This window comes from Aulostomus chinensis, chromosome 10 (genome assembly GCF_037954235.1).
Source record: "Aulostomus chinensis isolate RoL2024-O1b breed Wild chromosome 10, RoL_Achi_v1.0, whole genome shotgun sequence".
Lineage (NCBI taxonomy): Eukaryota > Metazoa > Chordata > Actinopteri > Syngnathiformes > Aulostomidae > Aulostomus > Aulostomus chinensis.
In genome coordinates this window covers 914,494-924,443 of record NC_141329.1, presented here as the reverse complement: position 1 = coordinate 924,443, position 9,950 = coordinate 914,494, and the positions used below count along the sequence as shown (strand labels likewise).

The following is a 9,950-nucleotide window of genomic DNA, read 5'->3' as shown; positions in this document are numbered from 1 at the left end:
TAGCAATGTTGCATTCATGTTCAATTGGACTTTCTGATGACAGTTGAGCAAAAAAAAAAAAGCGCATGGAGCCTAAAACGTAGCGAATCCCTGGGATTTCACTCAAACCGTTTAAAAACCTCCAGTCACAGACTGCGAGCTGTTATCAACATCCGAACCGTTCGTTCCTGCCGTGAATGTGCAGTAAACGTGAGCAGGTTTGACACCGTCCTGTCCGATGTGCCTGAACGCACCGCCGGTAGTAAAGTCAGCTCCGTGACGCGGAGTGGGAGGATAAAAGCCCCGACACTCCTCCCACCGTCCAGTGCTTTCAATTGCTGTGCCGGTGACTGGCTTGTGAACGGGGACGGGAGCAGGAGCCGGAGAGGAGCGCCAGGTGCTGCGGGTCAACGTGCGGGAACGTGCGCGTGCAGCTAACCGCTGTCACGCGCCTCTCCCCGCCTTTGTTTTCGGGGTAAAACTTCGGCTTCGTCAGCATTTACCGGCCGCCCGCCTCCGGTGTGTTCCTGGCCGCCGCGGCTGCCCTCGGAGCAGAGACCAAACCTGACGTCAGGGGAAGTGGACGCAGACAGGTGAGTGTCAGCGGGGCCACCTAAGCTCGGTAGACTCCCCGCCCCCCGTGAACACTTTCATACACGTGTTATGGCGGTGTAAATATCCACGGCAACACCGGTGCCGGTCACGTCGATGTAACGATGTAACGGTCGTCCACGTGGTTAATCTCCCCTGGTGACGTGAGCGCGAGGCTCCCAGGTCCAACACAACACCCCGGTGAGCTTCGAAGATCTCAAACGACTGAAAGTTGTGCCGATCGTCACCTGATAGTCGATAGTCAGCTGGACCGGTTTCCTGGGTAGATGAAGGTGTGTGTGTGTGTGTGTGTGTGTGTGTGTGTGTGCGTGCGTGTGTGTGTGTGTGTGTGTGTGTCAGCAGCGATCCCCTCCACCGCTGACAACCAGGGACCCGTGATACTCTGGTGCCAGCAGTTATCACAAAAAATGCGATGCAGGTGTGAGGATGTAAAAAGGGACTTTTTTAAATATAGGAATTAATAGAGGACAGCCCGGTGGAGCAGTGGTCCTCCCTGTGGCCCCCCAGCAAGAAGGTTGTGGGTGGAGCAGTGGTCCTCACTGTGGCCCCCCATCAAGAAGGTTGTGGGTGGAGCAGTGGTCCTCCCTGTGTCCCCCCAGCAAGAAGGTTGTGGGTGGAGCAGTGGTCCTCCCTGTGGCCCCCCAGCAAGAAGGTTGTGGGTGGAGCAGTGGTCCTCCCTGTGGCCCCCCAGCAAGAAGATTGTGGGTGGAGCAGTGGTCCTCACTGCGGCCCCCCATCAAGAAGGTTGTGGGTGGAGCCCCGGCTGCAGCACGGGGTCTTTCTGGGTGAGTCTCCATGTTCTCCCTGTTCCTGCTGGGTTCTCTCTGGTACTCCAGCTTCCTCCACAGTCCAAAGACATCAAGAGGGACCAGGTTAATCCAGACTCTAAATTGACCGTAGGCGTGGCTGGGAGAGCCAATGGTTGTCTGTCTCTATGTGTTGGCCCTGCCATGGACTGGTGACCTGTCCAGGGGGAAGGCTGCTGGGATAGGCTCCACCCCCACCACCCTCAACAGGAGACGAGGGAGAAGATGGAGGGATGGATGATGGAGGGATGGTTTGTTGGGTGGGTGGGTTGACTGTGGTACTACAGGTACTTGTACTGCATTCTTAAACTTTCTTATTGCTTGATAATGGGAGTCTTCAGCTCACTAAGATGTTTTCTCCTCTTCCATCACTTCATAGTGACTCCAGAATGCAGGAAGAATCAGCCATGTATGGTTAGCTTGAAGCTAATGGAGACTGATGGCTAACAACAGCTAAAATGTCCAGAAACTTTAGTTCAGAATCCCTCCAGGTTTCTGGTGTAACCCAGACATGTGATCAGTGATCCACCAACACTTTGATTGGAGATAAACTCTCCAGAACACTTCTGGTCTGCTGCTACTGTGTGGGACCAGGACCAGGACCAGGACCAGTCAGTCCTGCTTCAGTGAGCCCCGCCTACATCCTGGAGTCACTAAGAAGTAATGTAGGGCTGTTGTGTAGCCGGGCTGTTGGGTAGCGTTGCAGGGCTGTTGGGTAGCGTTGCAGGGCTGTTGGGTAGCGTTGCAGGGCTGTTGGGTAGCGTTGCAGGGCTGTTGCCGCCTGTTGCGTAGCTGCTATCTTCGCTCTGTGTTGACTCAAAAGAGTCCAATATTTATATTGGACTCTTTTTTTCAGGACGGTGTTGAATGAAGCTTCAGGGTTTGTGGGTCATAAATGGGCAGTTTCATAAATGTGTGGCAGCAGAACACCATGAAACAGCCTGGCGGCAGCAGGTAAGTATGATTTATTTTATACAATGCGTGTTGGGCCACTTGATGCTGATGACACAGGTCCCTCCAGGCAGCGCCGTTCTTACGTCATCCCACAACCCCACACCCGTCCTGCAGCCCGAGGCTGTGATGGAGGCGTTTGAGCGCACGAAAGCCCACTAACAGACAACCCAGTAGCCCTGTTGTACTCACAGATTCGATAACAAGAACTTTTAAAACATGGTATGTAATGAATAGATGACACGCGTGTGCGTGCGTGTGTGTTTGTGTGGCCCTGGGCCAAGAAGCTCCAGCTTCCTCCCACAGTCCAAAGACATCAACTGGGGGACGAGGCTGATTGATTCTCTAAAATTGACCGTAGGTGTGACTGTGAGAGTGAATGGTTGTTCGTCTCTCTGTGTTGGCCCTGCGATGGACTGGCGACCTGTCCAGGGTGAACCCCGCCTCTCGCCCGTAGATGCTGGGATAGGCTCCACCCCCCGCGACCCTTAACACGAATAAGCGGAAGAAAATGGATGGATGTATTGTGATACAGTCGTTCTCATGGGTTACTCTGGGATTTATTGGAACCGCCTCAGACCAGGTCTGGAGGATCACACACACACACACTCAAGTCACGTCCTCTCACCTGTCCGTAGGTGTCTGGAGGAGAGCGTGCAGGACACTGGGCACAAGGCAAGGGGAACATGGCACCAACCCATCATTCCTCCTTTAATTTGTCTTTTACCAACAGAAGTTGATCTTCTCTCCACCTTCATCGGGGTGTAAATGACCCCCCCCCCCCCCCCCCCCACACACACACACACACACACACAGGTTCAGGTTTCTTTGTATTGATCCTGGGTTGCAGGCTCTCTGTCTTTGTGTGCATGTGATTATGTGCTCACTCCTGCCTGGTAACTGAAGACACAGCCAAGAACCCCCCCCCCAGCAGGATGTTGTCCAGCCCCATACTTCACATCCCATACATGCTGAAGCTGTGCAGGATCGTCCGCTGGGCCCCGGGGTGTGGAAGGGTCGGGCCAACCCTCCCTCTCTCACTCAAACATGCCGCCATCTTCTTTCCTTCTCAGGGTAACGAACTGAACGGTCTGGTATTCGTCTCAATGCATGAGCAGTCAAATTGCAGCAACCATGTAAAACAAAGCTGGCGTCCGTGTTCCAGTCACTCGACGGCAAAGATTAAGAGATTTCTGAATCGAGGGGAAATTCAGCATCTCAGGGCAGCGAGTCCAGCAGGTTTTGAGGAGCAAAGATGGTGAGGAATGAGCAGCTGCATCCAGACCCAGTCAGGTGCTGTGGTGAAACCCCCTCTCGGGAGGGCACCAGTAACATGTCCCAGATCCAGTGCCTGCATGAATTACTGGGGGGCGGAAATTTGTTGTTTAAACTTGCGTCTCAGCAGGGTAGAGCAGCAGGTCCGATACGCATCGACAATCAGCAGAATTTCAGCATCAACGAAGTGCTGTGACGTTGTAACGTCTCCCTGCAGGCTGTGAGTCTCCATCAGCTGTTTGCTGTCCAGGCCTCCCAATCAGGACCTCAGTCAGATGGGTCCAGAGAGACTGTTTATTTAGATTTATTGAAGCCCCAACAGGACAGACGGGAATATTGTCTCTCAGAAACTGGATCTGGGAAGCACGGGGTGCAACTACAGGGAAATAATGATGTGAAGTTAGGAGTTGAGTTGCTCCAGGATCTTTAATTCCACCACAGACGCTGTCAGTCCATCCACCCAGCAGCCGTTGCTGCCACACAAGAACCTCTTCCTGAAATTCACCAAGAACCAACCTGTTTCTACTGAACTCGCTGAAACCTCTCCTCTGAACTGTTCTTCAGTGTTCAAAGTGCTCAACAACAAGAGACGTCTGGTTGGGAACAGGCTCACGTGAGTGCGGCTGCTCTGCTGGGTCATGGATTTAATGAAGAACTTCATCTCTTGCTTTTGTTTTCACCAGTCGAATAACAGCGGCGCCAACTTGTCCTCTCATTTGCTGTAAATTCTCAGGACGGTGCGTTTCTGTATTCCCTCTGCGTCTTGTGTGAGCGGTCTGGGCGTTTGCGTCCATGAGGCTGAGCAGAGGTTTTAGAGCCAGTAGTTTCTGGATTGCTTCTCGATCCTGCAACGTCTGCTAAACAACTGCAGCCCTGAAACCAGAACGGTCTTCAGCCGATGGAGGAGGCTTCACTGAAGGCCAGTCTGAGATTATTTTTAGCTTTTGGATGAAAAATGATGGTGATGCATCCTCATCGCTTGACCCACTTGGAACTCAGTGGTTCCATAGGCACTGAGTGGGTGGACTTGCAGGCGTGCCTTTCAGTTTCCATGGAAACCAACAACCGTCATGGCTGGCCTCTTCCTGTGGTCTGATGTGCTGCCATCACTGAATTTTGAATCACATGAGGTCCATATGTTCTCACACTGAGTTTTCAGATCCTCAAGATCCCCAAACCCCCAACGCCATAGATGATGTTTGTCGTGTTGCTGGCCAGATTGAATCATTTCGCTTAACTTCCTTCTCCTGCCGCCTTCCGTCGGCAGTGGACCAGCTGAGAAGATCCGTCACATCTCAGCCCCCTGCCAAAACACAGCTGCTTCATTTCAAGGCCGCTTGGTCCTGCCAGTGCTGTCGGGCGGTGACTGGTTTGATGTCTCGACTTCACCAACATGTCAGCTCCTCAGTGCTGATGGAACTGCCTCTTTGGAGGCGTTCTGTTATATTTGTGATTGACGGGCAAGAAAACCTCTTACTTTGTAGAACCAAACACCGAAACACACCTTTGAACCTGAAAACAAAAGTGCTTCTGACAGGCCTCCCAAACCAACGAGTAGGAGCAGGTGCTTGTTGCGCTGGAGGACACTGGTTTAACGCTGCTGCTCTACTCTCACTCGGTCGGGCGAGTAGAATTTGTCAAGTTTGCAAACTTTAACTCCTTGGAGCATCTTGTCGTCACTCACCAGTGGTGTGCTGGCTCCCTGAAGCTCAGCTGCTGAAACTGCTGAAGTGTTTCCTCCTTGCTGACTGTTTTCCTGACTGGCTCTTTGATTGGAGGAAATGAAGCAGCAGAAAAGGAGATGACAACAACGCTCCATGAGACACAACTCCACTCAGACTGATGGCTCGGACCGAAACCAGAGAGGAGGTACAAGGATGCATGCTGACTCTGGAAAAGTAGCTTCAGAAAATCATGATAGTTTTTTTGGTTTTTTTAAATTTTCGATGAGCTCAGTCTCCTGCAGTCCTCGATAAATAGCCACAGAAGTCTTCTTAGTCAGACATCAGTTAGTTACCTTCTCCTGATGATGTAACAGGCTCCTCATGAACACCTTCGAGCTCTGTTGCTGCATTCAGTGAGGAGCTGCGCAGGAGCTGGAGAGGATGTGGCGCTGCTCCAGACTGGAAGAGTCAGGTGAGATCTGGCTAGAGAGCCTTAAAACTCAGACTAGAGCAGCCGATTACTGAGCATTAATGGAAGAGAACAAGCCCGGATTTCTCTCCAGTGCTGCAGCCTGACTGACCGAGCAGACGTCCGCCCCCACTGATCCTGGATCTGCTCCCCCTTCCTGCCTGGTAAAGGAAGGTTCTCATCTCTGCTGTCTCAGATGTGCTGGTTCATGGAGGCTTGTTGGGTGGAGGTTCATGTCAGTGAGTGGAGCGAAATGTCCAAAAATGTCAAACTCTACACTCCGACACTGATCATTGATGAGACATTGAGATTTTCCTCTTAGTTGTCAGTTCTCTGCAGTTTGGTAACTCTGCTGTTTTTAGGGTTTTCTTAATGAAGCAGGGTGCAGGATTGCTGGGTTGTGCTTCGATCCTTACGGGTGTTGCTGGGATTCCCAGTCCCTCAGAGTGGGAGTGTCATCTTCTACTGGTCACGTGTCTCTCCTTTTGACCTCACGGAGCAGGTTGTTGCCCGTAGAGCAATAATTTATAAGCTGCTTCTAGACACCGTAGGCGTTTGTGCTGCGGTTGTGTGCTCAACAGAGTGAGCGTGTCAGTGCGTCACGCTGCTCACGGCGGTCGGCCGTCTGTTACTGTGTTCAGATGTCTTCTCTATATTGACAGATGGACGCATAGAACTGTCCCTCCATGCAGTACTTGCATGTATAACGTGGAATCTGTAGACTGTGAGCTACTTGCTTGACTGGAGTACTATGAAGTAAGTTTGTACCTTTGTTGGACCTGATTTGTTCACAGAACACTTGTGGTTTTGTTGCTAGTTTATGACGAATGTTGCTGTTTTGTCCTCTGAAGGATTTTACTGGTGCTGCGTGTAACTTTGTGAATCCTCTGATTTCTCTTAATCTGATGACTTCATGATAAAAGGATTAATTTTCCTCCTGTGTTTGGACAGTCTGGAGGAGTGTTGGCCATATTCATGTAAAAAAACAGATGAGTCTCTCAAATCTACAGCCTCAGTGTGACTCTGCTTAATTATGATAATATTCCGTAATCACACAGTTGGAATTAATTGGCTGTTTGATGTTTGGCTCAGCCGAAGCCGTCAGACTGTGTGGGAACCAGAGTGGCAGAGGAGATGCTTCGTCCAGGAAAAACTTGGCAGCGTGACCCTGAAGAGCCCCGGTGACAGCGCGACGGTGCTGAGCAGCCTGATGGACTCGCTAATTGGACTCTGTCAGCAGGCCCAGACATTTTCAGATCCCGTCTTGTTACCTGACCTCCTCTCAACCACGACCGAAGTTATAGGCTTTCAAAATTAATCTTATTAAAATATTTTGTCAACCTGAAAAGTCTTTTTTTTTTTTTTTAAGCAGGAAAATGTGTAACAGTTGAAACATAGTTCAGAAATGTGCTTGGGGGGGCTCGACAAAAACATACGTACAAAATCTAAAGACTGAAATATTGTGGCGTAAATGAAACTGACAGAGCGTTTGGCCCAGCGGACGGGGGGGGGGGTGAAGGGTTGCTAACGTTGGTCTCAGCTCAGATGTATGCAGAGGAGATAAATGAGACTTATCAGCCACACACACACACACACACACACACACACACACTTCACCCCCACCCCCTCACAGCAGGAATAATAACAGGAAGCGTGGCCACTGCAGCAGAGGCTAATTAGCAGCTGCTCAGAGCTTTGGACAGTTTGATTACAGCAGGAAGAACGTCGTTAGCACGCTGACGTGCACTGAAACATCACATCTGACTTCATGTTCTGTTGGGAACAAATGTCATTCAGTGGCTGAACCTTGAATTATGCTGCTGGTGATGCCCACGATGACCTTTCAACCCCAGACTGACACAAGACGAGCGCTCTGGTACTCTTCTATTGTTTCTTCCCCTGGTTACGCAAACTCAGTCCTGAAGCAGCAGCTCAGTGAGACAGCTAGGCTTTAAATTGGCACCTGGTCCCGGGCCTCTGTGCCCTGTCCCGGGGCTCGGCGCTGCCTCAGTTGTGTATTCCTGGTCGCTGCAATGTGAACTGAGTCAGTTGGAGGAGGAGACATGAAAGGTCTTGTGATGCTGCGCGTGGTAGACGTCTTATTCCGTTAACAACAGGGATCGTCGGCTTTGGTTTTGACCATCAAATATCTTTCTACAACAGTCAAATAAACTTGCATCAACTTGAACGCTGTTAATTGTTTTCTGGTCGTCTTGCAGTGTCCTTGATGGTCAGTGGGATGTTCGAGCTGTGGCAGCAGGACTGACTGCAGGAGCATGGTCAAACACCAACCCCTCCAGGTCTATGAGCGCCAGCTGTGCTTGTCATGTATCACTGGGATCTACGGTTGCCGCTGGAAACGCTATCAACGTTCCCACGATGACACCACCAAGGTGGGGGGGGGGGGGGTCACAGGAATCTGGAGAATGTTTATTGTGTGATTTGTTCTTCTTGTGATGAAATGAAGGGAGAGTCCAGTCGGATGTCCTCAGCAGCAGATAATCTCCTTTGTTTCTGTCCCATCCACTCGCTCATTTCTGCACACATCAACTTATCGTCCCAGTAGGTGTGACTCTTCTCAAGGTCGTCATCATCATCATCAGTTATCCCACGAGAGGCGGGGGACTCCTCTACATTAGAGAGCGGTTATGAATATCTTCCAGTTACATCCTCTCAATGTCTCTCTGCTGCTTTAAGAAGCTGTGAGCTGTTACACTCCTCAGAGGTGTCGGCTCTCCACCGTGGCTCTCGAGAACATTGATATTTGACCAGAAATGTTCAGGAACCTTCAGCTCTCCCTGCAGAGGTGATACACTTCTCTTCTATCTCTGATTGTCGAAATCAGATACATCAGATTTTGTAATAACAACACAACCGTGTATTAGAAGTTAGTGTGCAGCTTGGCAGGAGGGATGTCCTGATCCGATATTGGCCCAATATTGACGAGCGTAGCTGCATCAGGTTTCTGTACGATGGAGCCGGTTCGTCCAGCTCAGGTTTTAAGTCCACGTCCGACATCATGGAGGAAGAGAAAAACCCAGCAGTTTGGATTACTGATGATTTTAGCAATAAAGAGGCCACATCACAGCAGGCGTGGAAACATGGTTCCACCTGCTTGGTCTTGAAACTTATAAAAGGTTTGCAGAACAAAATCAAGACATTGATTTTGTTGCTTCCTGCTCGCAGGAAACTGGACACCATGTAGCTCCATTTCCTGTTGCAAGTGCTGGTCTGTCAGGCCAGCTGATGGATAGTGCCAAGTCAGCATTCTTCTCCTCATGGCACTCATCCCTTGTTTTGACCAGGGAGTTCGAACGGCAAGAAGCAAACCCTCCATCGGGGGCTCAGGAGGAGGCTTGTACCTGCTCAGCATTCCTCTGCTGTAGAGCTGAAGTTATGATGTCAGCAGCAGCAGTGCGTCTGCTAAACCAGAACGCGTTTCGTCTCCTGGGCACTGCAAGAAGTTTCAGGTCTTTTCCTTTTAGTTTCATCCACATTTTGGCAAACTGTGATTTTCCACATTTTACAGTTTACAATACAATTTACATCATCTGGAAAAATATAGACCCTAATATATTCTGACGCTGTCGTGGTCTCAGTGTCTTGTACAGTGAGTGAACAGCTCATGTGAAGAAGAGGAAAGGACCTGGACTCCTCAGAGAGGAGACCAGGAGACCATCAAACCAGCGTCAAAGACCTGGACCCAGTGAGGGCTGGCGTGTTGTGTCCCTCTGATGGTCAAATACATGCGTTCACTGTTCGAGGTGGTACACGGGGGTACACGAAGCAATACGTCACTCAGTTTCATAGTAATTTATAGCCAACGTCCAGTACCAGGAGCGGTCGGAGCGCCATTTTCAAACTCCTCCGGCAACGTCCATGACTTCGTATCTTCTCAGACACTAATTCAACCCTTTAGTTGCAGCAGCGGCGCTCTACCATGGTTGAGCTGGTGGGGAGGTTGACATCACCGTCCTCCATGCTGCTGTTGCTACAGCGACCAAAGACCGTCTACAAGCCAAAGACTCCGGTTTACAGGGGTCACTGCAGTGCACCAGAATAAAAGCATCAAAGCAACTCCTCTTCTTGAGGAAATGGAACAGCATGGATCAGCTTCATTACCGTGGCTCATCTGTACAAGCAGGCACGCGGGACAGAGGTGTAAGTCACCCTCAACCCTGGAAGTATGCTTCC

General features: G+C 50.5%; 1 protein-coding gene across 1 annotated transcript in view; it reads left to right on the top strand.

The window, feature by feature from the left end:
- The first annotated feature begins 237 nt into the window (after window positions 1–237).
- gdpd5b (glycerophosphodiester phosphodiesterase domain containing 5b) overlaps window positions 238–9,950 on the top strand; it is a 25,820-nt gene continuing 16,107 nt past the window's right edge. Inside the window, 2 exon segments of the mRNA XM_086215394.1 lie at window positions 238–572; window positions 7,976–8,149. Of these exon segments, the coding sequence (XP_086071520.1) occupies window positions 8,033–8,149 (117 nt within the window). The 5' untranslated portion in view covers window positions 238–572; window positions 7,976–8,032.